The sequence below is a fragment of the Camelina sativa genome, chromosome 7 (assembly GCF_030686135.1).
Source record: "Camelina sativa cultivar CO46 ecotype springtype chromosome 7, ASM3068613v1".
Taxonomy (NCBI): domain Eukaryota; kingdom Viridiplantae; phylum Streptophyta; class Magnoliopsida; order Brassicales; family Brassicaceae; genus Camelina; species Camelina sativa.
This window is the reverse complement of record NC_141886.1, coordinates 2502417-2529413: the sequence shown is the minus strand read 5'-3', so window position 1 is coordinate 2529413 and position 26997 is coordinate 2502417. Positions and strand designations below refer to the sequence as shown.

Sequence of the window (26997 nt, the reverse complement as noted above, 5' to 3'; positions counted from 1 at the left end):
ATAAACCAAACGGCGACGTTTGCTTTAAAGAGAAACCCTAAACTAAAGCATTCTTGTTTGACTGAGTTATATATAAATTGGTTAGGAGGAGGCTTCACAACCTTAAAATCACATGCGTCTATAAGATGTACCACCCGTTTCCCCAGTTTAAGGTTTTTTCTTCCGTACTTCTGTCTTAATATCGTCATTGGTCTGCTTTAGACCATCCACAATGGCGTGGATTTGGCCCGTCCCCAATATTTATTGGATTTAAATTTAAATGAAAAAAGCCCAATATCTGAAAAACGGTTCTTATTTGGGGACGTTTTTTTACCGTCCTCTTCGCCACGTGTAGCCGTGTGATTTGTTCTCGAATAAGCTAGGTCTAAAAAAAATGTATTCGGGAGACAAAATCATCCCGAGTTCTTTCTTCTCCCTCTTGACGGCGACCACGAAGGCGATTCGATCCTCCACGACGTTCTGTTCTTTTCACCGGAAAATCTTGCCAGATTAACGAAGCCGATCTTCTGTCGCATCCGAAGCCGGTCCGATCTTCAATACCTAAGACGTCCAGCGGTTCGATCTTCTCTCCCGAAGCGATCTGTCCCTGTCACCCGAAGCTTGTCCGGCGGTTCGAGCTTCTCTCCCGATGATATCCGTCTAAATAAGGTTAGTCTTCTTCCCACTACATGAGATTTAACCTTGATTGGCGCCGATTATCGAATTAGGGTTAGGGATTTGGGATTATCGAATTAGGGTTAGATAATTAGGGTTTGCGAATTAGGGTAATTGAATTAGGGTTATTCAATTAGGGTTAATTAATTGGGGTTATTGAATTAGGGTTATTGATTTAGGGATATTGAATTAGGGTAAATGATTTAGGTTATGTTTCTTTGGTGTTTTTTTTGTTTTTTTCATTTGTTCGATGGATCGTTATGTCTCTGTGTGAAGATCGAGTTGTGTCTGTGTCGTTTGTCCTTTGCTGTAGTTGTTGATCTTATAAACATGTTTGTGTCTTGGTCAAAATTTTTTTAAAACATTGAGTATCGTTAAACTTTGGTTTTTTTTTCTTAAATGTTAAAGGATCATCATCTTTGTGTCTCGGTCTATTTTTTTAACATTGAGATAGGTTAAATTTTTTTTTATCAAGGTTTTCAATTTGGTGATTGTTGTGTCATTGGTATGGTTGGTAAAATGTTTTTGACATTGATTTTGATACAACTTTTGGTTGATTAAGATAGTCATTGTCATTCGTATGATTTTTGGATAAATTTTTTTAACAATGTCATTCGTATGATGTCTCGCATTGATTCGTATGGTTGTGTTTTTTTTTAGGTTTCTCATTTGGTAGTTGTAATGTTTACTTGTAATAAATTGGTAGCATTGTTGTGTAGTTGGTTGTATTTAATTTTAGTGTTGTTTGTTCATAGTTTCTTGTTTAATTTGGTAGTTGTAATGTGTACTTGTCATAAATTGTGATTAGACATTTGTTGTTTGGTCTTTAAGTTTTGATAGTTATTGCAAGTAAGGTTTTAAACCATAAATCTCTTTCATTTATCTTCCCTTTCTCACTTGTAAATGATATTCACTTCTCTTCTATACTCGCATCTCTTATCTTCGCATTCCTTCTCTTCTATACCCGCTTCTAATCTCTGCTTTTCTCTTCTCTTCTCTTCGCATTGATCATCTTCTATACCCGCTTCTCTTCTCTGCTCTTATCTTCTCTTCTCCTCGCATTCCTTCTCTTCCTTATCCGTTTCTTCCTATGGATTCTAATAATCCCTTCTTTCAGTCTTCTTCTTACTTCAACTTGCTTAACAGTCAAGAAGAAGGTGGTTTAAATGATAACTTTCATTGGGAAAGTTATCCACCTTCTGGACAGAGCTCACAACCTTCTCCTCACAGCTCCCAACCTTCTCCTCACAGCTCCCAACCTTCTCCTCACAGCTCGCAAGAAACACCAAAAGAGCGCAAGGAGAGAAAGACATGGACACCTGCTGATGATGAAGTCTTGATCTCCGCATGGCTCAACACTTCAAAAGATCCCATCGTTGCAAATCAACAAAAGGGAGGAAGCTTCTGGAGCAGGATTCAAAAATACTATTGTGACACTCCTCACGCTAGAAACGGTGGGGAACAGATGCTGGTGACACATTGCAAGCAGCGTTGGCACAAGATAAATGACCATACTAACAAGTTCTGTGCCGCATTCGCAGCTGCGGAGAGACAGAACAGCTCTGGTCATTCTGAAAATGATATCATGAAGAATGCACATGATATCTACTTCGCTGCCCATAACAAGAGATTCAACCTTGAACATTGTTGGTTTCGTTTAAGGTTTGAGCAGAAATTTCTATCCCTTAACACTATTAACACGACCCCAGCTCAGCCTGCAACAAAGAGGAAACAAGCTGGTGAAGGTTCGCAGTCATCAAGCTGCAGTGTTGAGGAGTCTGAGAAGAGGCCAGAAGGGATCAAGGCTGCCAAGGCGAAGAGGAACAATGCTCAGTCCACAAACGTGAAGACTCTTGCTGAGTATAAGAGCATGTGGGATGTCAAGAAAGAGGAATTAGCTGAAAAGGAGAAACTACAGAAGCTGGCCATCCTAGACACTCTCCTAGCCAAAAAAGAACCCTTGAGTGCGAGTGAAGAAATCATCATGAACAAGATAGTGTCCCAGTATTGGTGCCGCCGGTGTGGGTTCAAATATCAGCAGTACGATTACTCGTCAAACAAGACTTCGGGATAAACAAGCTCATGATCAACTAAAACATGATTTGATTGAGCATATTTGGACAAACTTTGGACATCTTCCGGATAATGAAGTTTGATTTTAAAATTTCTATGAGTTGAATAAAATGTTTGTTTTGGTTTTGATGTTTTTATGTTATATTTTTAATGTTATTAATTTCTAAATTGTATGTTTTTGTATTTTCTTTCTTTAAATAATTAATCTTTAAACTTTCAAAATAATATTATTTTATTTGGGGGACCAAACCCAAATACACACCAATGCTCCTACTAAAAATAAGAAACCCTCAAAATATTAGTATTAAATGTGGGGGACCAAAAAAAGTCCCACACCATTGTGGATGGTCTTAGTCTTTTGTCCTTTTTATTATTAGCTGTATGTTGGACAAATAAAAAAAGTGATGATATGTAATTGTCGCCCCAGTCTTATTTGCATTCATTACGATGGATTCAATATGATGATTGACTTCATTATCTGATTTTTGAGTTTTCTCGTTTTTTTTCCATCTACTATATATAGTCACATCATTTTCTTAACAAAGAAGAGAAGAGGAATGAGGATAATTATCCAAAGTCTATAAATCTGAACCAATAGTGTTGAATCAATGACATGCACTACCATCTGACCTCTTCTTAACCCAACTTATTAAATCTCCATCTATGAGGTAATATTGCATATATAATGCCTTTGGTATCTGATGTCCAATTTTATAAATGTAGTTGGACATTTCGTAATTCAGGGCATAAATTGAACTTTAAAACACGTTTTGCGACACTGGTAGCTTTATCATAATAAGCTAACTGTTACTGTACCCCTGTTTATATATCCCATCCCAAATCTTTGGTTTTACTCTTCTTAAGTTGGTGCCTTATTAATTAGAACTAGGACTCAGACGATATCGCGGGAGAAGTATTTTAGAAAAAAAAACTAAATTTAAAATTTAAAACTATACATTATGAAATTATTTGAATGTAATAGAATAGTTTGAATACATAAACTGTTACTAAAAACACAATCATCAAAATGAAAACTTATAACAAAAAATATTATATACAATAGCAGCTTTGCAAAACATATTGTTTAAAATATTATAAATATAAGATATTTTTATGAAGAATTATAGTAAAGACCTAATATTAAAAAAATCATTATGTAAAAGTGATCATTACTGAGAATATTGAACTAATGGATATAATGAGTAATGTAATTTTCTATTGAAGAACTATAATTAAAAATATATTTAATAATGAGTGAAACAGTATCAACAAAAAAAATAAATTAAAATACACAACTCTTAAGAACAAAATAAAATAAATTTTAAATATTAAAATAGTTTTTAACGAAAAGTTATGCTTAATAGATGCAACTGTAAATTCTATATTAAGTTTTATTATACTACTATAATCATTTCTAAAATTTTAGTTAGATTATAGAATAACATTAAGTATTAGATATTAATATTCAAATTATTTAGATTTAACATAAAATGAAAAATTTGTTTCAACGAACAATGATTTGTAAGTTTTTGATGAAGAGACAAATATATAGAGAGTTCAAAAGATATGACTATTTAAATAGACACACCTATTAGAACGAAAAATTGTGATGAAAAAATATGAATAAAATATAGTGAAAAGACACAAATCTACAATGAACAAATACAACTGTTTGAGTTTTTTTTTAAAGAACAAATAAAACAAAACTTTTTACAAAAATGTACTACGAAAAGTTGCAACTGTTGTTCTCATTTATTCAGATTGTCATTATATTTTTTAAACGGAAAGTTAAAGATGAATAGACACAACTGTAAATTCAATATTTAGTTGTATTTTTCTCTATTGCTATAATTATTTCTAAAATTTTAGCTAGATTATAGATTATATTCAATTATCTAGATTCAACATAAAATGGAAAATTTGTTTCAACGAACTTGTTAGTTAGTGATGAAGAGACAAATATAAAGAGAGTTCAAAATGCATGACTATTTAAATAGACACACCTATTAGAACGAAAAGTTGTGATGAAAAAATATAAATAAAATATAGTAAAAAGACACAATTCTACAATGAACATATACAACCGTTTGAATTAAAAAAAAACAAAAAAAAAACATTTTTTTACGAAAAGGTACATCGAAAAATCGCAACTGTTGTGTCTGCAATTGATTATACCTACAAACTCATATAAACTGCTTTTAAATAAAACGCATCTTTATTACTATATTCAAAAGTCAAATCCAAAAGCTCATTATATAATCCATCTAACTCTTGGAAAAAGACTCTAGATATAAAATTAACTAAAAGTTGTAAATTAGATTCATCATTCCAAAATTTTTTGTTAAATCAAGAAGTGGAGGAATCTCTTTACTCTTAAAAGAATGAATGTTAGAGAATAATTTAGAGAGCTTTAAAAACCGTTGAGATTGAAATTTTATATTATTTGGTGTCATGGCAAAAAAAATGAAAACAGTTCAAACAGACAAATATATATAAATTTCAAAATATACAAATATTCAAATAGATACAACTCTACAATGAACAGTTGCAACTTTACAAAAAACCGTTACAATGAACAATCACAACTTTACAAAAAACCGTTACAATGAACAATCACAACTTTTTGTAAACAATTTAAATTTTCTACAGATTTTTTTGGAAAATTATCCAAAAAGTACGATCGAAAAAACACAACTTTTGGTGGCATTTATTCGGATTGTTATTATATATAGGTATTTTCATTAAATTTTTATATATGAAAGCATCTTTATTACCATATTGAAAAGTCAAATCCAAAAACTCACTATGTAATCCATCTAACTCTTGGAAAAACACTCTAGGTATTTTCATTAAACTTTTATATTTGAAATTAATTAAAAGATGTAAATAATATTCATCATTCCAAAAATCTTTTATTAAAAGAATGAATGCTAGAAAATAATTTAGAAAAAATGTATAAACCGTTGAAATTATATTTTTAGATGATTTTGTATCATGGCAAAAAAATGAAAACAGTTCAAACAGACAAATTTATAAAGATTTCAAAAATATGAATGTTCTCTAATCAATATAATTTTACAGTGAACATTTGTAACTTTTCATAAATAACCGTTTTAATGATCCATCATGACTTTTCAGAAAATATCCAAAAGGTACGATTGAAAAAACACAACTGTTGATCGCATTTATTCGGATTGTTATTATTATATAGATTTACAAGTCAGTATCATAATCAGGAATCTTATTTCTAAGTAATATCCTGTCTTAATGGCAGTTGTATAAAGATCATTTTGCACAAATACCTCATGGTCGTCAATACGAATAATCAAGATTGAGCAGTTTTCACACTCACAAGTATAGACAACCTTAACAAAAAAAAAAAGAGAACTCTGACAAGGCACAAGATGGACCAAAAATAACCAATCATTGTCAACATAATCGTGAGAACCTGGCTCCTATAAAAACCAAGAAGAAGATGAACAAAGATAGTGCGAACTCTAATAATAGCTCACCTTAGTTATAATAAACTTTGACAAAACAAGCTAACAATTAAAGAGCATGATTGATCGGAAATGCAGAAAATTAAAAATACCAAAGTTGGTGAAACTTAAATTAGTCGTTATGAGTCTTATGAGCATCACAAATTCCTTATAAAATCCATTAGCAAAAAAAATCGGTAAATATAAGATTTTAGAAAAGAAACGGGTCCTAATTGTAAAAGTCAGCAAACAGAGAAAAAAAGAACCCCAAAGATCCGAGGGACCTAATTGCAAAATTAGAAAACAGAGGATCTCTCGATACAAAAAAAAAAAAAAACCTTAAACCCTACTCACTTCGGCGCGACGGCCTTCTTTAGTTTAGTCACTAGTCTTCTTGTCTCTGTACTTGTGGGGGGAGCAGTTTTTGTAATTAAGATTCTCGGTCGGGGTAGGAGTGATATGGAGATCGATTTGGGAGCTAACGCGTTCGGTATCGACTTCCATCCATCTCAAAATCTAGTGGCTGCTGGTCTCATCGATGGCCACTTGCATCTGTAAAATTCCCTTTCTCTTTTCCTCTTCCTTCGTTTTTCCAATTCACAATAATCAGAGAGACCAATTATGTAAAAATCTCCAACCTTTCTCTTTTGCAGATACCGATACGACTCAGATTCTTCACTTGTCAGGTATTTTTTAAAAAGCTCTCTTTTTTATCTGCAAAGTTCCTCTCTTTCGTTGTGGGTGTTTGCTGAGTTTGTGTTTGGTGATCTAGGGAACGTAAAGTTCGTGCACATAAGGAGTCTTGCAGAGCTGTTCGTTTCATTGATGATGGCCAAAGTTTGTTTCTTTAACCTTCGAACTATATTTGAGCTCATATCTTAGCAATGCTTGAGTTCTGCTTTAAATTACATGTTTCTTTTTTGTTGGGGGGTTTTAGGAGTTGTCACTGCTTCAGCTGATTGCTCTATTCTAGCTACTGATGTGGAGACTGGTACTAGTGTTGCACATCTTGAGAATGCTCACGAGTATGTAACTAATTCCCCTTTCCTTTCTTATTTTGGATACAATTTTTAGCTGACTGGTAATTGAGAATTTTTCGCATTGGTCTTGTAGGGATGCTATTAATACTTTGATTAATGTTACTGAGACAACTATCGCTTCAGGAGATGATAATGGCTGCGTTAAGGTCTGTTACATTCCCTTTTCGTCTTTATTCCAACTACTCTGATGGTCTCTCTGTAATTTTTTTGTGAGAGAAGAATTAGGATTTGTGGTCCTTAGCATTTTAGTTGTGTGTGTGTCTTCTGCCTCAAGAACTTAGTATTCCCTGTCTAAAGTTTTGCCCAATTCATTTGGGGCATCATTACTTTTTTGGAGTGCAATTATGTGCTTGTGTTGGAAATCATAACTTACGATAATGTATAATCATCTCCTCAGGTTTGGGATACGAGACAGCGCTCTTGCTCTCATGAATTTAATGCACATGAGGATTACATTTCTGACATGACCTTTGCATCTGATTCAATGAAACTAGTGGCAACAAGGTTTGGCTTTTTTGTAGTCATCTGATTCAGTTAATTCTTTTGAATTTTCATATAAGACTTTTCTGCTTATATCATTTATTTTTGTTTCTTTGACACCGTTTAGTGGAGATGGGACTCTGTCTGTCTGTAATCTCAGAACTAGTAAGCTCCAATCTCAGTCTGAATTTTCTGAAGACGAACTACTTTCTGTTGTGATAATGAAGGTAATTCCAGTATATTCCTGTGTAATTTATTCACTAATATATCTATCAAACAGAAAAGTATTTGTAGCCAGGATGCGTCATCCCAAGCTCTTCTCTCTCCAAACCGTTTCCACTTATCTAATGTATGTGTTATCGTTTGCTTCTTACCTGATTGATTTCAGAATGGCCGTAAAGTTATCAGTGGAACTCAGAATGGTAATCTCTTGTTGTATTCATGGGGATTTTTCAAGGATTGCAGGTAACTCATATATCTCTGACAGTACCTATGTTAAAGGTTTTAAGGCATTGGAAAATTTTAAATAAGAGAGTATTGATACCTAACTGTCTGAAACGTTTGTTTTGTCTACAGCGATCGGTTTGTTGATCTATCTCCAAATTCAGTTGATACTCTATTAAAGGTGAGATGCTGATACACTTTATTAAAGCACATGGTTACTGTAGCATTAGGGGCCCTTTTACTGATGGAAGCCTTGTGGATTTATGCTGTAGCTTGATGAGGACAGAGTTATCACTGGATGTGATAATGGAATACTTAGGTAACAGAAAAATACTCTGCTTCCATGGGAGAAAGCTCTTTACTCTTTATCTTCACTTCACTCAATCAAGTTTTATATACATTTTTTTCTGTAGCCTCGTTGGAATACTGCCCAACAGAATCATACAGCCTATTGGGGCTCACGACTTCCCTATTGAAGATCTCGGTATTTAGAATTCTATTCTCTCTGTCTAAGAACATTTTATCTTTTTTTGACTATTGTACTCGGTCTTGAACGAACCTCTAATTTTTTTTCTGTTAAAATCTCTCTTGCAGCTCTCTCTCATGATAACAAGTTTCTCGGTAGCACAGCTCACGATAGTATGCTGAAGGTATCATTTTATCCTCTCTAAACTCAAGCCCTTAGAGTTATGATTTACATGTTTTGTGTTTTTGGTGATATAGTTGTGGAACCTAGAAGAGATTCTAGAAGGTTCTAATGGGAACTCGGGGAACGCATCTGGAGCTGCAGGAGACAGTGACAGTGACAACGATGGGATGGACGTTGACAATGATCCTTCCAAGTCTTCCAAAGGTAAACTAAAGAGAAACCTACTGAACTTTTTGGAACATCTTAAACATTTCCTTGAGATGATAACTATCACATGATCTGATCTCGAGTTTTTCTTGCTTTACAGGCACCAAGAGGAAAACAAAAAGTAAATCGACTACTCTGGACTCTACAAATAATTTCTTCGCAGACTTGTAGATTTTGTTTCAGAGAAGTTTGGATAGTATTTCAGTTTCATACTTGAATTGTCTACTTGATTCTGACAGTTTTGTTAACCGACTACATCTTTTCTCAGAATCTCTTTACTATTACTACTAGTATTTATTCATCACTGTAAGATTATCAAACTCCATAGAGAATTCTGTTTATGAGGCAATTCTTATATAGTTTATTCTAACAATCACCAAGTCATACTTAAGATCATATATAAGGTCAAAGAAGAATATTATTTTCTTTCATGAGAACAGAGCAAAATTATCTTCAATATATCTTTGGAGCTAATTGTTAAGCGATCTTACTATGTTCTAGAGTTTTTATGTACACAACTTTTCTCAATGCCAATGGATACAAATATTAAACTATCAAAAGGAACAATTAATTTGAACCATCAGCTCCACCCAAGATGATATGACTAAGACGAGAGCAAGCGAATACAATAGAATCAATTGTGGAATCTGCATTACACAAATCCAACTGCATCAAGAAAACGGGTCATTTCAATAGTAGGAACCTCCTCGGCTTCGGAAACTAGAGAAGATGGTCAAGGAAAAACAAAACCATATAATTAAGTAAGAATAATCTTACGTAAACAAACATGTAGCATGCAGATTTAGTAGTAGACTAGTATCCACAAGACCACAACCAAACCAATATTGACAAAATTTATTATTAAAATTGAAATTACAATGTTTCGGAAAATAATAAGCTCCTTTAAAGAATAGTGATTAAACTCTGGAAATAACAAAGAGGAAACACACGAGTACGATACAAAAATTCGTAACTAATTTCATAAGATTTGGTTTTGGGATCAAGTGTTAGCAATAGATCCCCAGTTAGAGGTTCACAAAACAATAACTTGTCCTTGTCCACAAAGTGAGAATCTGTGCTTCCCTAACCAAGAGGTAGCTATATTGAGATCTATGGAATATATTTCCGTCCATGTCCCCCGGTCTGAATCAAACGACCATATCACTTGGTTGGGCCACATTTTTTCGGATACGCACAAACGATCATCAAGGTTGCACATGACCAACTCTCTATTAGAGTGGTGGTGGTGATGGAGAAAGGGAGCTTTAGACATGACTTGGAAAGTTTCGGTATGCAGATCAAAAGACAAAACATGTGTGGTTTCACCCTCAGTGAGCCAATGAAGTGACCCATCTACATATATAGGATCTTGATAAGGAAGAATCGGGTAGGGGGACGCAGGGACAACGTACCTCCAAGCATTGGTGGTAAAATCAAAAACTTCACAAATAGTAGTGTTGTTGTCATCGTTGTAAAGGCCGCCAAATTCAGCAGAATTATATAAGCAAACTGGCTTGAATGTGCCATTGATTTTGTCTTTACCGAATCCAAGATTAGCCCATGGAGTTGAACTGACCTTGTCTTCATGATCTTTGAGTAGTTGATAGGTAGAAAGAGGGAAAGTTTGATGCCATCGAGTGGTGGGATTGACAACAATATTTGGAACATTGACATCGTAGAGGCATATCAGACCATCACAGCTACTCTTGCAAACTTTGTACAAGACTTTTTTTGCCCAAGGAGTAGGGATCTTAACAGAAACTGATGACCCCAATGCCAACGTTCTCATACATTCATACACTGTATCAAAAAGATATGATTCATCACATACGGATACGAAAAGAACATCTGGATTACCTGATTGCCTACGATTCATCAGTTGTCTTACTTGGAAAGCACGACATTGGATTTTGGATTTCCATTTTCGATACAGACTTGAATTTGAGCAAGGATTTCACATCAACTCTCTTCAGAATATGCTCCACAACATCATTGGGTAGCAAGTCCATATTATCTCTCTGTCTTTGAATCTGAATTATGAAAAGAAGGGAGTCAATATATCCTTTATTTATACACAGAATCATCATCCCAATCCAACTAGTAAACTGGAAGAAAAAAAAACGAATTGTTGTTTAGACTAAATATATTTTAACTCGTGGTAGGGATAAATTATTTGATTTGTAACTAAACAATTTAAATTGTAAGTTGTATTTGTTTGTTAATTTTATGATTTAACCCGCTGCATACCGCGAGACACTTTATTTGTTTATATTAATTTAATCAACTTAATTATGTCTATTATTCTAATATTAATAGTGTTAACAAAATAATGAAATGATGTTTTATTTGTGTAGCATTGATTTAATGATATTTTAACTTTTTAAAAGTTGAAAATTCTTGAAGATAAAGAACCAAAGTAAACCAAATAAAATTTATAAATTTGAATGTCTGATAAATCGATCTCTGCTCATTCGTATTCGGAATCATTTTTGTTTCTTTTATAGTATGACTATAAACCATTGCTCTATTTTTCCAAGCAATGTGGGACATTGTATGCATATTTTTTCTATTCTTCGATTGAAATGTGGGACATTATATGCATATTTTGTCTATTCTTCGATTGAGTAATATATGTCCATTTAAAATAATTTGAATCACATCATATGCAAAAAAAAAAATCACAAATTTTATTAAGTAAATGTATTATATAGTAATTCAAAATAATTTAAATATAAGATCAAATAAAAATGAAAAGAGAATCATATATTTATGTTTGAATTAGGTAGAGAGATTTATAGAAATTGGATAAATTTTGAAAATATTTTTTTCTAAAGATTCCATGTAATTAAGTATAACTGAAAGGATACATTGCAGATGTATTTCGAATGTTGATATAGATATCAAAATTTTGGCTTGTTACAGGTTCAGTTTTGGCTTGGTTCGTTTTTTATAAATTAGTATTTTTTAATAGAATTTGGTTTAACACATTTCAGTTACACAAAATTCAGGTTCCGTTTGGTTTTGTTCGGCTAATCTGGTATAGAATTTTTACGGTATAGAATTTTTAAAACCGTTTGGATCCTTATAAATTTTGACTTCGGATAATTGAATTACGGTTTTGTTTGGATTAGTTTGATAACTGAATTCCTGTTTTGTCTTGTCTTTGAATGGAGTTTGCAAAAACAGTACAAAAAGAATAGCTGCTTCGAGTTCAATCTTTCTCTTTTATTTCAGTTGAGTTCGAAAACGATGCAACAAATCTGAATGAATTATAAATTAGTACAAATTTCACATAAAGAAGCTCAGAAATTATTTGAGTCAACTCTCCTTTTGTCAAAACAGGTCGGTAAAGATTCATCGCCACTAACTGTAAGCTAATAAGAAGAACACTCTGTTTGTATAAGATAACTTTGTTGCTAAAGTAACTTCTCCATGTTATATTGGTAATATCCAAACTATTTAATGTTGATTTAATGTCTAACCTTTATATATTCATTATCATATACGGGAAGAGTCTCAGAGTCACAAAATTTCAGAAAAACAAAAGAAAACTCATCTTGTATATACCTTTTGAGAGCTAACACGGTAAAACAATCTTATGTTGTAAAGTTTTACGTATACAACATCTCTCAAGGCCTGAAAGAACCAACTTTACTGAAAACTATATTCAAGTGATGCTTTACTTTTTCTTTTTGACTAGTTTAACCTATTGCAGATTTGATTGTCTCAGTTTCTGCAGGACGCCACCATGACTTTTGAATGGAAAGCAAGCCTTCATTATCTTTGGACTGCGTCATTTTAACGTTCCATTTCATGGATTTCACCATTTTCTCAACTTCTCCTATTGTTTCCATGTCGTCTCTAATGATGAAAGTTCCCTGTGGCCTAAGAATTCGATCAATTTCAGCCATTACCGACACCAAACTGCACCTGTAATGCAAAAGAAAAGGGTTTGATATTCATCAAATCATATCAGATCATCAAGCTCTGCATTTGAGAGAGAATAAAAAGAATCGGTGATGCTATCTACCTCTTCCTCAGGGTAGAGAAAAGATGATCGGCATGGAGAAGGTCATAAGTTCTGGGATAAGTGTTGAATGATTCACACCAGTCATGATAGATTCCAAATAAACCACGTTCATATATGATCGGCAGTGTATCTGGCGCGTCTACAGGAACCACGTTCATCACCCATAGTTTCAGATCCTTCAATGCAGCAGCAAATCCTCCATAGACTGCTCTCATGTCCATCACATTTCTCACATTCGACCAATCGATTTCCATGCCACTAAGGTATGACTTTGAGACAATAGTTTTCCATTGCTCTTGGTCCGCTGTGAAATCCTCTTGTGCAGGTTTTCCATAAACACCTTCCTTTGAATCCAACCACTCAGGCGCAGTCTCGAGCCTTTCTGGCCACATGTTTGGCCACACCGCTCCTCGCTTCGATGAATCTTCTGTCACTTTATGCATACATGCCTCAAGTGGAACATTCCTAAACCACAAATTCAACATATGAGCATCAGACTGCATTGGTTTACTAATAGTAAATTTACGCAGGATTTTAGGTCACTATACCAGGCTGCATTTTGATCATCGGAATCCTTGCAGAGAGGTGGCTCATTTTGAAGTCTTTTGTTGTAACATTTATTTGAAGTTGGCTTTTGGTATATGGCAGCCCCAACTTCATTCAATTTGTCTTTCTTAATTGTCACCAGCTTCCAGCACATTGCCTTTGTGAGCTCCGACATTGCTACAGCACAAAGAAGGCCTCTCCAAAGTTAGAAATCATATTTCAAAAGCCTATTTTGAGGCAAGGAGCAAACACAGAAGAAAGATCAAGTTTCTAACCTTTCCATATACCAGAATCTTCCTCGTTCTTCCTATAGACTGGAGTTGCTGACCAGACAAAGAAACCACCCGGCCTCAAAGCACGATTCAATTCCAAAAGGAGTTTACCACCTTCATTTCAGACAACAACAAAAAAAAGTAAGGGAAAAAGAACAAAAATAAGGCAAAAGAATACAATGGGACACACTTTTACCTTCAATATGCCAAGGGACTCTACAACGAGCACAATGGATAAGGTCAAAAACAGAACCAGGAAAGGGTAATCTTTTGGTTCCCATAACATTTAACATTGCAGGAATACCACGTTCCAGCGCGAATTGCACTTGCGCCTCATGCTCATCTTTGGGAGCAAATGATAAAGCAAGCACGTCTCTTTCAAAAAGGAAACCCCCAAAGCTAGCAACTCCACACCCAACATCCAATATAACACGGGTTCTATTTCCCCAAGCAATAGGAGGATGTGACTGAAACAATATAGTTAATTCAATACTTATCAATTTATCATGCTTAGTAATGAGATGCTTATTATGTAGCCAACTAGCCATTATAAAAAAAATTACCTGTTGGATGAAATCAATGTAGTGAAGGGCTCCATTCTTAAACTGAGTACCACCACCAGGGAAAGTGAGATGTTCACCACTCATCTTCACCCAATTTTGATGTCCCTTGATCTCTGCAAGCTTGGTGTGGGGAACATTGTTGTACCAGATCTGCGATTACATAACAAATAGCTGTCACGACAGATCATTTAAAGGAGCGCAAGCAGTTTTTCTCTACATATTGATAAAGTCTTCTTGTTAATTATGGCGCAGTCCTATTGTATTTGTAACTAGCCCAGGGGTAAAGCAGGGAATTGTAGCTTTTCCAGCTCAGCAACAGACCTTACGTAGGTCTGTTGGTAGCTAAAGGTTTAAAGGAGAGCTAGGGGATTTGTTGGAGGATACTGAAACTGTCTAGGACCTTAGTTTCATCATTGGTTAAGAGTAAGAGCTTTCTCTCGTCAAGAAGTTTACCTTTTCTCTACTCTTTGGCCACTTGATGGACCGCTTATAACCATCAGGAAGAGTCACAAGACAATGAGGAGATTCCTCAGGACAATGACGCTCACGGTGTTCATAATGCATTGTAGATTGAAGCTTCTTGATAACTTGCCAGTTGTCAAGGCAAGGGATGTAGTCTGGCCCAGCAGTCACATTGCAAGTTTTCCATCCATAGCTACTTTGGTCCTTAGATATCGATGACTCTTGTACTTTCTTCTCGTTCTGTGACTCAACCAATTGGGTCGACCAAGCTCCATCTCTAGTGCTCGACTCTTTTGTGATTTCAGCCTGGTCACCAGCTGGAAAGACGTCCTTGTTACTCTTCTCCGTGCTGCTTTCTTCAGTTTCACTAGCATTCTCTTCTGGTTTTTCTTCAGACTTTTCTTCGTTTCCGTTACCATCCTCAGATTTGTTTTCTTCCGTGCTCTCTTCCAGTTGCGTTTTCTCTTTCTGACTTGCTTCATCACTTTCAGATTCTACTTCTTTTACATTCTTCTTCTCTTTCTCCCCATCTCCATCAATATTGCTGTCATCAGACACCTTTTTTTCCTCGACTGCCTCAGTTGTCTCGCCAGAGCTCTCATCGACCTGGTTTCCCTCAGCAGATTTCTCTGTCTCAGTATTCACTTCATTGTTCTCAGTCACAACCTCTTTTTCCTCGTTCTTTTCATCAGAAAAGTTCTTCTGATCACGATCGCCTTCTTCTTTCTTCAAGTCATTCTTAGTAACAGGTTCCACATCCTTTGCAATATCACTTGAGGAATAGTCAACAGAATCAGCCGGGGCAGACCAGGAAGACGTGAACATCCACGCCCCAACTAAACATAAGGAAATAACCAGAACAATAGTAACGGTTAAACCATAGCTTGATGATTTCTTCCCGTCTACACGGGAGTACTTCCCCATCGCCATGTTCCTCGAGCCAAATGCAACCTTTACTCACATTCACCTGAAAACCAATCACAAAGCAAAAGTTTTCAACGGCGCAATAAACCAAAAACAAAAAAGTACAACACGATGCAGCCATACTCATATGTTTATTAGCTTTTAGGCTCAAAAATTTCTAAACTTGTCACAGAGGACAAGATAACTCTGCATATATATGAAAAACAAAGCAAGAAACACATAGCTGCACAGATCTAGATGACCAAACTAAAACATACCTCGGATCTTAACACTCAATGAAAAGTTAAAAAAATTTTAAACAAGGATCCAATCAAATTTAACACCAAAACAAATCACAATTCAGTACAAACATCATCTACTAATAAATAAGTAAAACAGATTCAATGAGCAGCGTCGAATCAAACATCAAAGCAGTACCCGGAAGCAATGAGGCTTACTGGTAAAAAAGATTGAGGCAAATCTTACCAGAGGAAATTATGGGTTGAGTCTAAGATCCTCAAAAGATTGCAACTTTGTGAACAAGGAAAGTAGGATATTTTGGGATCGGATCTAGTAAAAGGAGCTACTAGTGGGTTTGATTCGAATGAGCAAGCTTACGGCCTTAAAAACGCCAAAAATCCCGTTGTCAAAAAAAAAAAAAAGGGGAGCTTTTTTAAATAAACAATTAATTTTTCGTGTTTTCGAAGATTTTATTTATTTATTCTCTCTGCCGCCGCGTCGATCACCGACACTGACAGATCTCAAGAACATAAAAATGTCAGCGGCTTCGTTAAACGTTGCTGTCTTAAAGTAAACAGCTAGCGGACTCATACGGCCCATTCTTTCGTCTCAAAAAGGCCGTATCTGGTAAGTCCATTAAAAAAGGAGATGTGTTCAGTTCTCATGAATCTAAAATTCCAAAACATGAACACAAGATTATATGTTCTTTGTTTGTATGTTGCTAAAATAAACAGTCATATAAAAGACATTAATGCTTGAATGTACAGAGAAGAATATACGACCCATGAATCATGATGTCTTTGTTGGCTGTTCATTTGAGCTTTTCTGCTGCCCACTGTTTGCTGATTTTTCCTCCTCCTGCTCTTCATCATCACACCAAAGATATTGATGACACCAAAAGAAAGATTAGGACACATAAGTGAAAAAAGATGGACTTATCCCTAGATAAGAATGGAGAGAGAACACTTAAACAGCATCGAGGTAGCTATCGAGTAAACCAAACAAAGTATCAGAGACTAGAATCCTACAGTGCTAATGTGCTATATATATATCACTGGTAGCCCCAAATTAGTGTTGTTTTTAGATAAACTTGAATATTTTTCATTGTTTCTAACTTCTAACCAATTTTAAATCACTTCAAAGCAAGAACATGACCGGAAAAAGTAGAAAAAAAATACTTCTGAAGAAGTGTTTAACCGTAAGTGTTAATATAGAAAATGGTTGAAACTCTTAGGAAGCAGTACTCTACTTACGGAGCCATCCCCTATCCAAAATTCTCGCTCAAGTCAACGAACCCTCTTACTAATCTTACTAGGAATCTAGGATGTTCAGATGCTGAGAGTCTTAAGTTATCCAGTTTTAGAGAATTTAATCTATAAAAGATACAGCTTCTTAGATTCCTAAACAGGCTAAACTAAAGAGTCTTAGACTAACCTGAAATTATCTTTCAGATCCTGCGATCATATCAAACAAACCGCAGCAACTCAACCATGAGGTTCGAACAACTGGTGGACCAGAAGGCATAAGACTCTGCATATTACATATGGCAAATGATTCAGGAAACTGATAGAATTAGCTCAAGTAGAGGAGGAAAGAACGAAAAAGGTACCCTTTCTTCCGAACATTCTGGCACTTCAGATTCTTTCCCTCTCTTGATTTCTTTGCTTGCCTCCGCAGCAGATCCTGGAATGTTAACTTCTTTCGCTTCTTTTAGTCTATGCTTTTCTTCGGTTTCACCAGACTTCTGTTGGACAGAATCCGAGTCTGTCGAGCTCTCAACTTGCTCATTTTTGTCAGACATCACAACCTTTGAGGCAGAAGAAGAACCCACAGGCTTGTCAGAATCAACAGCAGGTGCAATTTCCAAAGTTGAAGTACCACCAGCCTCTTTCACTCCTTGTGCCCGAGTACTGTCTGTTTGCTCTTTAACAGTGACTTTCCCCAGACCAGATGATGAAGGAGGTGAAGGAGATGGGTCTCTTGTCCCAATATCATCATTTCCCTGAGAACCAGGAGAACTCAGGTTGCCATCACTTTCTCTATCATCTTGACTTCCATGTTCATCAAGTCCAGAAATGTTCCCTTCACATAAAGATCAAAGAAACTGCTAAAGGCGCAATAAAAGACTCTCTTGGGAACATTACTGGAAAAGGATAGAACAAAAATTGCAAGAATCAAGAAGACAACACACAGACAACTAAACACGAATCATATTGATTAAAGAAAAGTCACAAACTTTGGAGCAATAATTAACCAGAGATTAGCTAAATCTCAATACATGTACAGATTCTTCATAAAAATCCTCAAAAGATTCGCTATAAAGTAGGATCAAAGCATCATTTCACTCCGTCTTGTGTGTAATACGAAAAGTTTCAGAGCCATTCGAAAAGACAAAGGAAGAAACTTTACCTAACACCAAATCTGTTTAAGAGAGAGAAGATACATAATTCCCCTAAAACCCAACTAAACCCACCAAAATTAATATCGATCCCAACAACTAAAAATCCTGAATTAAAAGCAAAACAGTAACCAAGAGAGAGTACCTACCATGACCATTGAAGCCTTTGTTGTTGGCACCAGCTCCAATGGATTCCTGTTCCTCTTGCTGCTTCTTCTTCAAGGCCTTTCTTTTCTTCGACCCAGGAGGCATGATCACTGGAAACAAGAAAGGTTTGGTATTGGTTCGTTCTCTCACTCTAAAGATTTTCTTGAGCTTTTTTGTTGGGTTGTGTGATGTAGGGTGGAGTTGAGGTTTCTTCTTTTTGTTTGTATGTGTTGGGGAAAATCAAATGTCACACTAACAGTCAAAGAGGCACAAGATAAGGCGGATCCCATTTATTAAACGTGTGTGTCGGTCCGGCTCCAAATCTACTACGTACGGTTCGTTTGGTTCTTTATTTGTTAGTATTCTTTTACAATTAAGGAATATAAAACTAGTTTGAAAATATGCATCTTGATCACTTTCTAATTAACTCACAATTTTGTTCATATTTATTAGTATGATTTAATAGATACATTTTATTTGGGTAAACAAGGTTTTGTACATGTATGGTATGGAGACATCCTTGACACTAACATTTACTACAATAGAGTTGGGAAAATGCAAAAGTAAAAAAAGCAAAAACAATAAAACACACAAAATAAAAGTAAATGATAATTTGAAAGTTTTGCAACAATCACACCGAATCTATGTGGTTGATCTTTTATTAGTACTTTATTATGATCAGTAGCAGAGTCGGAGACATCAATCACATAATGCTTCATCATCTCTTGTTCATGTGTTTCCTCTTTTTGTTTTAGCGCATGCTCCACCTCCACCTGAAAAAGATCGATCAACCAGAGATTATTAAAATCAATCACATGTTGTGAAGTGAAGAACAAACCTATACGAGGTTTTTGAATACAAATTTACGTTGTGTGTTGTCATCATATTCATGGTATGCTCATGCTCCATCCGTGACTTCTCTTTCATCGCTATTATTAACTCTGCTTCTGCAAGGTTATTAGATTCTTCCATCTTCGTTTCTTTCTCCATAAATTTATCATTTTCTTCCTGAGAACCCAAATGATTTGCAATATTTTAAATTCTATTAACATTTACAATAGTTTGGTACGGACAACGTGAACGTGTATGAGTATAGTAATCTATATATATGTATAATACATTTAAAACTATGAAAATTATTTAAGAAAATAAAAAAATATATCTTTTAGTGTTCATCGTCGATACTCGATCGTATGATCAGCTGAAGGCAAAGCATACGAGAGACCACTTCATATTTGATTATTTGAATGTACATCAAAACACTATTTCACCTTTATCTGGTGAGTATACGATTTCCCAGTGTTTTGGGTTTGAATAGCTGCAACATGGTCTAGAAGCTTGACTACAAGAACTACGTTTATAACGGAGGGCAAGTCCTGATCAGCCATATTCTGATCACCAATAATTCCTGCATGCACGTACCCATATGTTGTACATAAGAAAAAGTTATATATATCTTTTGAAAAGAAGAATGAAGAAATTGGAAGAAATTAAATTGGTAGACTGTATATCAAAAGAAAAACTCACGAGCTTTCTTATCCTTTTGTTTGTAAAGAACAAAAGAAGGATGATCAATGAACAAGTTAATCTACAAAACAATCATATATACAAGTGAATAACATAAGAAGAAGGAATGCACAAGTTAATCGACGTAACAAAGCATATTATATACAAGTAAAATGAGCTCTCTCTTTCTCCATTTATAGTTTCACCTTGTCACTAATGTTTTAGAAAAATAACAATATAGCATTAAAATTACTTTCTTAACTAAAATCCATTTTAATTTACAAGAGAGATCAATTTAATTATTTTTTCATCATTCAACAAAAAAAAAATCAACTGATTAACGAAAAGTATAAAGAGAATGATATTGGAAACATAAAGAAACACCATTTTATGAGATATAGATAACATTTCAATTCTATATAAAAAAAGGACATAAAATTAAATAAAACTAGTGGTATTTGTATATGTGACACTAGAGTTAATTTATATTTGTGAAAGTGAGATTGATTTGCGCACTTAATTGAGTAGAAGTAGAAACGGTAAACGAAACAGAAAAGCCAAGACGACTCTTTGGGGATTGACTTTGGTAGTTCTTAGCCTGTTAGTCGACCAAGGAACTCCTTCTGATCCATCCTTTAAATTTTCCATGCGACATCGCTTTTGATGGTCTTAAACAATTATACTGTAGTTTGGACAAATCACATGATTATGGTCAATTGATAAGTATGATGTTAAACATAATCGTAATAACTTTTTTAACATAACAGTCGGTAACTCGGAATAACGGATTTGTTCTGAAATATCTGTTGAAGTGACTCATTAATTTAGAATAGTTATACTATAATATATGTTGTGGAAGTGCATGTGATGTGATGTCCTCTAAATAAATCGAGGATGTTACAAGACACATCAAAAGCATTGCTAATATTATACGCTCATAATCATTAATTCCCTACATTTTGTATAGCAGTGTACAATACAAATACCATGAGTTATCATATATATTGTCTTATATTAAGAAAGATACATTCCTATCAAAACCCTCAAATCTATGGAAAAGTATACACTCTGTGATGATGGCATAATTCGTTGCAATGAGAATGCCTCTGAAAAAAAATCCAAATTTTTAAAATGGATGAACTAAGTTACACATATTGAAATGTATCTCTAAGTAATTAATATTCAGCCTCTAAAACTTAACGTATGTGATTAAATAAATGACGAATGCACAACATCCAATATATTATTAATATTATTGTCATGAATGTTACATAGCCGGTTTATATAACGTATTGATTTTTACACGTTTTTTAATCACAACCATACACAAACACTAGAAGATGTCGACCTAAAACCAATTACTAGCTAGCTAGTCATATAATTATATATATTCTACAATATGTAAGTTTATTATATAAAATTAGAGAAAACGTATATCACAACCTGACCAATATTAACATTGTCTTTCAATTTCAGGTAGAAATGTCATCTAACAACAACTTGTTATTGGTATTGTGAAAAATTTCGTTGGTATTGGTATTGTGAAAATTTTCATTGGTATTGTTGATTTCTCACATAATTGCTGCATAACTAACCAAATTAGTTGTTTAAAACTTATCCATGTTGTATAGGGGATAATTTGAAGGAAACTATACAAAGAAAATTTGAATGGCTATTTGTTTTTTTTTTCTGTGCACCAAAACACAAAATGGCTATTAAAGATAGTTATTTTCAAAAACTAAAACCAGAAAGTACAAACCTTCAACTACAAATACTGTACTTTTAAATAGACTGTAGTGTAGACTAGTCCGGCCTAAGAAATCCAAAATATATATTTTTCAGATCTAAAACTCTTCCATCTGATGAGACCTATGTTGTCTAGAATCGGCCGAGTAGGACAGAATCGAACCTAGGATGAACACAGATTGACATTTCATCAGGCTGATGCGATGTGTTGTATAAAGTCAACTTTTAACGTGGCATGATCCCTATCGTCCGTTTAGAATCACACCAAGTTACATATGTTAGATTAGATCTATGTGAGATCTTTAAATCTAATCTCATCTTACATAGGCAAGCTACGGTAATATGTGCATTTGGTGTTTTGACTTTGAAGACTTGGCTTCTTGAGGAAAAAAAAAGAAAATGGCCAAAAAAATCTAACATTAAGTAGAGAAGACTTAGTCAGCTGAGAGAAGACAAAGTCTTCACAATCTCTAATTTAGAATCATGGTGTACCACAAACTAAGTGACTCTTTTAACACAACAAAACGTGAAACCCACCTGGGACATACAAACTACAAATGACATGGTTACAAAAGACAAGCCAACACAATCCCAGAGACACATACATTAGCCCAAACCTTTTTGTCTCTGCCTATTTTATAATTTTTTCCTTTTAATTCTCTCTGCTTTTGCTACAGACAGAGCAAAAACTAACCAAAGAGATGCGAGGAGCCGAGTCGTTGGTTACCTTAAACCACAAGATTCTCCGGCCATGTAGGAAACTCCTAATCAGAATCAGCAAGAGCTGTCCCCGACGCCATAACCGGCATTTGAAACTCAAGAAAGCATCTCCTTCTTCTTCAGCTTCTTCAGGGAACAAGGTCACCAAAGTGGTGGCTTTGTTCTTCCTCTCCTTCCATAAAAAGAAGCAGAAGAAAGAGAAGATGAAGCGGCTTAACGAACTCAGGAGCTTCTCGCACGCAGTCAGTGACCAGAAGAAGGTCCCAAACAAAGAATCAAACAAGAAAGTTTTCCCATCAAGACTCACAATGTCATGGCTAGGTCAAGGCAAGGGTAACAACAACAACAACAACAACACACAGGAAGTCCCTCAAGATCACGATGCACGTAGTAGAGACAGCACAAGCGCATTCATTCCTTGATATTTCTATGCTCTATCAAGTCTCAATGTACATTGACATTGAGAGCTCCTACACTAAGATATTTTATATTACGCGAGATACTTCTCTAGCAATATCAATCTGTGTGTTTGCATATTGTGGTCATTGAAAAAGTTAAAACAAGATTGATACATATGATGAATTTTGTAGTAATGGGGTTAATTAAATATAATATTAGAATCATCAACAAAAGGATTGCAATTTCAAGAATCCAAATAATATTAGAAACAAGAAGATAGACATTGAATCTTTATACTACATCTATCCTAAAAGCACGGACCAAGTTGCTTCATTCCCTAAACCCCCAATCTTAGGCAAATCTATTCACCCATTGGGTTGATACAAAGTTTGGAGTAAGAAGCCAGGTAACTATCCTCCAACCATTTCTTGGCAGCATCTCCATTGTATCAGGACCTAAAAAAAAAAACGGAGGCAATGAAATAGCAATTAAAAAAAAAAAAAAATTGAAAAGCTTCTATTCTCACAAGGAACAAGACCATAATGAAATTCAAGAAAATTTTATGTTGAAGCTCTAAAGTTATTGAAGTTATTAAGACCCACATTGCGGAAAGAAGAAACTAAAAAATGAAGAGTAGCAGAGCAAATCTTACTCATTGGAAAAGAAAAATCTGGAACGGTGTTGTAGGAGCAGCTGGAAAGAAGTGAAGCCATGGGCCGTGGTTACACAGTATTAGCGGTAGGAGAAGGACAAGGTTGTTAAACCCTAAGAGGGAGAGAGAGAGAGAGAATTAACTTAAGAGTGTCTTTAAGTAAAGTAATGATCTTTGTTGAACGCGTGCTTACAGTTCTGTGCATAGAGCACAGTTACCAATGTATGTGAGACAGAGACAGAGAGTGACTTTTGTGTTTTGGTTTCAAATTCGAAGGTCCCCTGTTTTGTTCTTCTGAGGGAAAACAATATGGGTTCCTTAGTGGGCTTAGCTATCTCTTACTGGGCCTTATCAAAAGACCTTGAAGAAAATGGCAATGTCTTCTTGTGACCATTATAATTGTGACCATTATAATTGTGACCATTATAAAGACGTTAATTAAGGCTCCAAATGGTTTATTTGGATGCTCAAAATTGAAAAAATGAGTTCAGTAAAATTGGGTTGAATAATATTCAATTCATTTGAATAAGTTGAACATTTTTTCTGTATAATTAATTTATTTTTTCAACTTTTTAAGTTGAACGAGTTCAATGCAAATGATGAAAATTATTCATTTAACCTATTCAATCTCTTCAATCGTGTTTGCAGCCTAAAAGGTCCAAATCAAACTAGGGTTTCCCGTAATGTGTTTATATAAATAAATTCCTGTTCTAGACAGTAATAGAAATATTAAAATAATTAGTAATTTTTGTATTTTAGTGAATAACTACTACTGTGATCAGATTATAAATTTTTGATAAAGTAAACAGATATGTTGTACATTTCTCACCTTGATTTGATAGATGTCACAGGCAACAAATTCTGCTCTATCTGTCTCTGACAAAGTCACAATCAATAACAACAGAACAGCTCTTTTATGGTTAGGCTAGTTTTTTTGTCCACATTTGCACTACGATTAAATCCAACTCAAAATATTTTCAATCACATTTTCATAATTCCAACCAAGTGATAAACACTTGCAAGCATTGCATTATAAATCCTAACACATTAGCAATTATTGTTATTTTCTCAAAATTAACCACAAATTTTCTTATGTTTCCTATTACAACTTAGGGAAAATTTAAAGAATATGAAAAAAATAGGAACGAAGGGGATAAATAAATATTTGTTTCACATTTTCCCCACCTTTACTTAAAGATAAAAACAACACGGGAACACTGGAATTTTCCGTAATATGCAAAAACAAAAAAAAAACGAGAAATTATGATAGAAAATGGCAAACCGGTAACGATTCAAGCCTCCAAAAAACCGGTTAACCTAAGAACCGAATTACGAACCCGTCTCAGATCTCTTCCCTTAAGAGTCCTTCCACTACCTGAACAAACGGAAAACGCCATTTGTCCTCCTCCTTGGATCCTCCGTCCGACCATAATATGCGGCGGCACTATCTCTTCTCCACCGTCAAAATGTTCCTCCTCTTTCTCAACGTACCTACGAAACATGTTCTCCGGAATATTCACCGGGAGAGAGCTCGATAAGGCCTTGTCCTCCGTCGTCTTCTTGATACGTCTTGTCTTGTTCCACTGATCTCCATAGGAACCGAACAGAAGATTCTTGTTTTTTTCATCTAGTTGGTGAACAGAGCTGAAACCATTATTGGAGAATAGTACCTCAGATTCATCGTACTCCTCCGCCATTTGAGGAGGTTTTTGTTGGTAATGTTATATTGAATAAATATCTCGATATTAGGTTTTGGAGAGAAGATAGACTCGAAATGATCTTAGTCTCTATACATAAAATGGTAGGGTTATATATTGTGTATAGGGAAGAGAAGAAGAAGAAGAAGGAAACGTAAAGAGTCACAAGAAGAAGAAGAAGAGTTTGCTTTTGGGGTTTTGTGTTGTGTGTTTTATTGAGATCAGATGAGGTCATATCATGATCATGGATTCATTGCATTGAGTGCGGACCCCGCTTACTTTCTATATCTGTACACTTATACACTTTGTTTAATAATTCGTTAAATTAAAAAAAGTTTATAAAGCAAGATACTTTATGATATGTGTTGGAGTTATCTTATCCTTTATGTGTCTGTGATAATATTGCAGACTGGGGAGCCCGATTGGATCGTCCCTTTTCTTTTTCTGTCACTGTACAATTAGTCTAATCTGTGAATGTTCAAAAATCGATTATATGTGAATACTGTATGTTATAGCTTACAGGACCAGCAAAAAATATCAAGAACCAAATCGACGTTTTTATTATTCCCTGTTTAAAGAAATTATATGACCCTTAAATCGACGTTTATCTTATTTTGGTTGTTGACTTGTTGTAAGAAATTAAATGATGAATTTTTTATATCAAGTCATTATCAGTTTGTACTGATTCTAAGTTTAAATCAACTAATGATATTTTCTTTTCTTTTTTTAAATGACATGAAAACACGTGAATTTGTCATATTTCGTAATTTGTGTCTCGTGACTTTTTCTCATCCATTGTATACAAATAATGATATATGTTCCTCTCTTTTTTTGGAAAAAATGTTTTACATTTATATAAGTAAATTCGGTGAATACAGCGAAAATACTATGTATGATCGTGATAATATTGCGGACTTTCAGTCTTACCAGAACCTGATCAAGATTCAAGAATCAAGAATCAAGAATCAAGAATCAAGAATCAAGAATCAAGAGCCTGATTTTTCGATTTTGCAAAAACATACTAACACTGGAAACTTGACTGGACCAAGACAGACTTGTCAAATAATGTATGCTACTTTTGTTTTCTATGTGACAAGTAACTGCAGTTTGGCACACAAAACTACATGGTCGAGGAAACAACAGTTTATAAAGAAAACCAAAATACCATGCAATACAAAACTATATTTAAAAAAAAAAAACTCTAAAATCTATTTTATAAAGAAAAACAACAGTTTGTTATATAGTTGATCGTGATTTGAAATTGTGAATAGAAGAAAACAAGTATGTAATCATCTAGTTACTTTTGCTCTCTTTCACAATTTTAATACTATGTGATAAGTTAGAATCTTATACACTAATTAAAATACTGATAACTAGGTTAAATTTCTAAGTAAGCTAAAATATGGGGAAGTTGGGAAAACAACACATTTTGTGTGTTTTACTTGAAAAGGAATCTAAACGTCTGCGTGTACAGACGCATCAGGGCTCCGTTGCTTTCGGCCCACGCGTACTCTTTTTAATATTTTTGGTATTGTATTTTAATGTTAGTGGGTATTAGAATATAAATCCATTTATTAACATTAGATGAATTTTTACAACTTATGAAACCTTAAACGAAGTACAATTTATACCATAAATTTTTACAATTGAAATTGAATTATTTATGCGTATGTATATATTTTTTCAAAAA

General features: G+C 34.5%; 5 protein-coding genes, 1 long non-coding RNA gene, 2 other non-coding genes and 3 pseudogenes across 11 annotated transcripts; 6 read left to right on the top strand and 5 right to left on the bottom strand.

The window, feature by feature from the left end:
* The first annotated feature begins 259 nt into the window (after positions 1 to 259).
* On the top strand, positions 260 to 2803 carry LOC147940763 (uncharacterized). Its single transcript, XM_087458253.1, has 3 exons — positions 260 to 287; positions 359 to 648; positions 2369 to 2803. The coding sequence occupies exons 1-3, from the start codon at positions 260 to 262 to the stop codon at positions 2726 to 2728; spliced, it is 678 nt and encodes a 225-aa protein (XP_087314379.1). The 3' UTR covers positions 2729 to 2803.
* A 321-nt stretch (positions 2804 to 3124) lies between these two features.
* LOC147940762 (small nucleolar RNA U31b) lies at positions 3125 to 3212 on the top strand. Its single transcript, XR_015563032.1, has one exon. It is a non-coding gene; the product is annotated as a small nucleolar RNA U31b (small nucleolar RNA).
* A 65-nt stretch (positions 3213 to 3277) lies between these two features.
* Positions 3278 to 3362, top strand: LOC147940761 (small nucleolar RNA Z195/SNORD33/SNORD32 family). Its single transcript, XR_015563029.1, has one exon. It is a non-coding gene; the product is annotated as a small nucleolar RNA Z195/SNORD33/SNORD32 family (small nucleolar RNA).
* Positions 3363 to 6441: 3079 nt separating this feature from the next.
* Positions 6442 to 9399, top strand: LOC104700012 (WD repeat-containing protein 55). Its single transcript, XM_087459607.1, has 14 exons — positions 6442 to 6760; positions 6860 to 6892; positions 6979 to 7043; positions 7144 to 7231; positions 7320 to 7392; positions 7644 to 7750; positions 7854 to 7953; positions 8115 to 8191; positions 8303 to 8351; positions 8443 to 8489; positions 8584 to 8654; positions 8765 to 8820; positions 8894 to 9023; positions 9127 to 9399. The coding sequence occupies exons 1-14, from the start codon at positions 6666 to 6668 to the stop codon at positions 9195 to 9197; spliced, it is 1062 nt and encodes a 353-aa protein (XP_087315733.1). The 5' UTR covers positions 6442 to 6665; the 3' UTR covers positions 9198 to 9399.
* Positions 9400 to 9929: 530 nt separating this feature from the next.
* Positions 9930 to 11035, bottom strand: LOC109125560 (F-box protein At2g34280 pseudogene; annotated as a pseudogene).
* Positions 11036 to 12491: 1456 nt separating this feature from the next.
* LOC104700011 (putative methyltransferase PMT25) lies at positions 12492 to 16653 on the bottom strand. The gene is made up of 8 exons (XM_010415457.3): positions 16289 to 16653; positions 14891 to 15866; positions 14438 to 14587; positions 14071 to 14341; positions 13878 to 13988; positions 13605 to 13779; positions 13057 to 13521; positions 12492 to 12956 (listed from the first exon to the last, which is right to left on the bottom strand). Exons 2-8 carry the CDS (start codon positions 15827 to 15829, stop codon positions 12728 to 12730), a joined length of 2340 nt encoding a protein of 779 aa, XP_010413759.2. The 5' UTR covers positions 15830 to 15866; positions 16289 to 16653; the 3' UTR covers positions 12492 to 12727.
* Positions 16645 to 18848, bottom strand: LOC104700010 (uncharacterized). 2 transcript variants are annotated; one of them, XM_010415456.3, is made up of 4 exons: positions 18590 to 18848; positions 17652 to 18124; positions 17477 to 17572; positions 16645 to 16905 (listed from the first exon to the last, which is right to left on the bottom strand). In XM_010415456.3, the coding sequence occupies exons 1-3, from the start codon at positions 18690 to 18692 to the stop codon at positions 17483 to 17485; spliced, it is 666 nt and encodes a 221-aa protein (XP_010413758.1). In that variant the 5' UTR covers positions 18693 to 18848; the 3' UTR covers positions 16645 to 16905; positions 17477 to 17482. The 2 variants fall into 2 exon arrangements, with proteins under 2 accessions (XP_010413758.1, XP_010413757.1); XM_010415455.3 differs by having other exon boundaries at positions 16645 to 16900.
* On the top strand, positions 18822 to 19759 carry LOC147940760 (uncharacterized). The gene is made up of 2 exons (XR_015561820.1): positions 18822 to 18917; positions 19343 to 19759. It is a non-coding gene; the product is annotated as an uncharacterized LOC147940760 (long non-coding RNA).
* LOC104700009 (uncharacterized) lies at positions 19011 to 20013 on the bottom strand (annotated as a pseudogene). Its single transcript, XR_015561819.1, has 3 exons — positions 19859 to 20013; positions 19455 to 19595; positions 19011 to 19360 (listed from the first exon to the last, which is right to left on the bottom strand). The product of XR_015561819.1 is annotated as an uncharacterized LOC104700009 (transcript).
* A 2396-nt stretch (positions 20014 to 22409) lies between these two features.
* LOC104700008 (uncharacterized) lies at positions 22410 to 23182 on the top strand. Its single transcript, XM_010415451.3, has one exon. The coding sequence runs from the start codon at positions 22541 to 22543 to the stop codon at positions 22979 to 22981; it is 441 nt and encodes a 146-aa protein (XP_010413753.2). The 5' UTR covers positions 22410 to 22540; the 3' UTR covers positions 22982 to 23182.
* A 1458-nt stretch (positions 23183 to 24640) lies between these two features.
* On the bottom strand, positions 24641 to 25542 carry LOC104700006 (protein S40-1 pseudogene; annotated as a pseudogene). The gene has a single exon (XR_015562551.1). The product of XR_015562551.1 is annotated as a protein S40-1 pseudogene (transcript).
* Positions 25543 to 26997: the final 1455 nt, after the last annotated feature.

Bases quoted from the DNA above. Each gene is read 5' to 3' on its own strand.
- LOC104700010 (XM_010415456.3), bottom strand. From the start codon at position 18,692: ATGCCTCCTGGGTCGAAGAAAAGAAAGGCCTTGAAGAAGAAGCAGCAA. The intron at 18,125-18,589 runs GTAGGTACTCTC...CTTTATGTGAAG, and splicing joins CAAAGGCTTCAATGGTCATG to GGAACATTTCTGGACTTGAT. The intron at 17,573-17,651 runs GTACCTTTTTCG...TGTAATATGCAG, and splicing joins CAGAATGTTCGGAAGAAAGG to AGTCTTATGCCTTCTGGTCC.
- LOC104700012 (XM_087459607.1), top strand. From the start codon at position 6,666: ATGGAGATCGATTTGGGAGCTAACGCGTTCGGTATCGACTTCCATCCA. The intron at 8,655-8,764 runs GTATTTAGAATT...TCTCTCTTGCAG, and splicing joins CTTCCCTATTGAAGATCTCG to CTCTCTCTCATGATAACAAG. The intron at 9,024-9,126 runs GTAAACTAAAGA...CTTGCTTTACAG, and splicing joins TCCTTCCAAGTCTTCCAAAG to GCACCAAGAGGAAAACAAAA.
- LOC104700008 (XM_010415451.3), top strand. From the start codon at position 22,541: ATGCGAGGAGCCGAGTCGTTGGTTACCTTAAACCACAAGATTCTCCGG.
- LOC104700011 (XM_010415457.3), bottom strand. From the start codon at position 15,829: ATGGCGATGGGGAAGTACTCCCGTGTAGACGGGAAGAAATCATCAAGC. The intron at 14,342-14,437 runs GTAATTTTTTTT...ATATTGTTTCAG, and splicing joins ACATTGATTTCATCCAACAG to TCACATCCTCCTATTGCTTG. The intron at 13,522-13,604 runs GTATAGTGACCT...TTTGTGGTTTAG, and splicing joins GATGATCAAAATGCAGCCTG to GAATGTTCCACTTGAGGCAT.
- LOC147940763 (XM_087458253.1), top strand. From the start codon at position 260: ATGAAAAAAGCCCAATATCTGAAAAACG. The intron at 288-358 runs GTTCTTATTTGG...TTCTCGAATAAG, and splicing joins AGCCCAATATCTGAAAAACG to CTAGGTCTAAAAAAAATGTA. The intron at 649-2,368 runs GTTAGTCTTCTT...ACCCCAGCTCAG, and splicing joins ATGATATCCGTCTAAATAAG to CCTGCAACAAAGAGGAAACA.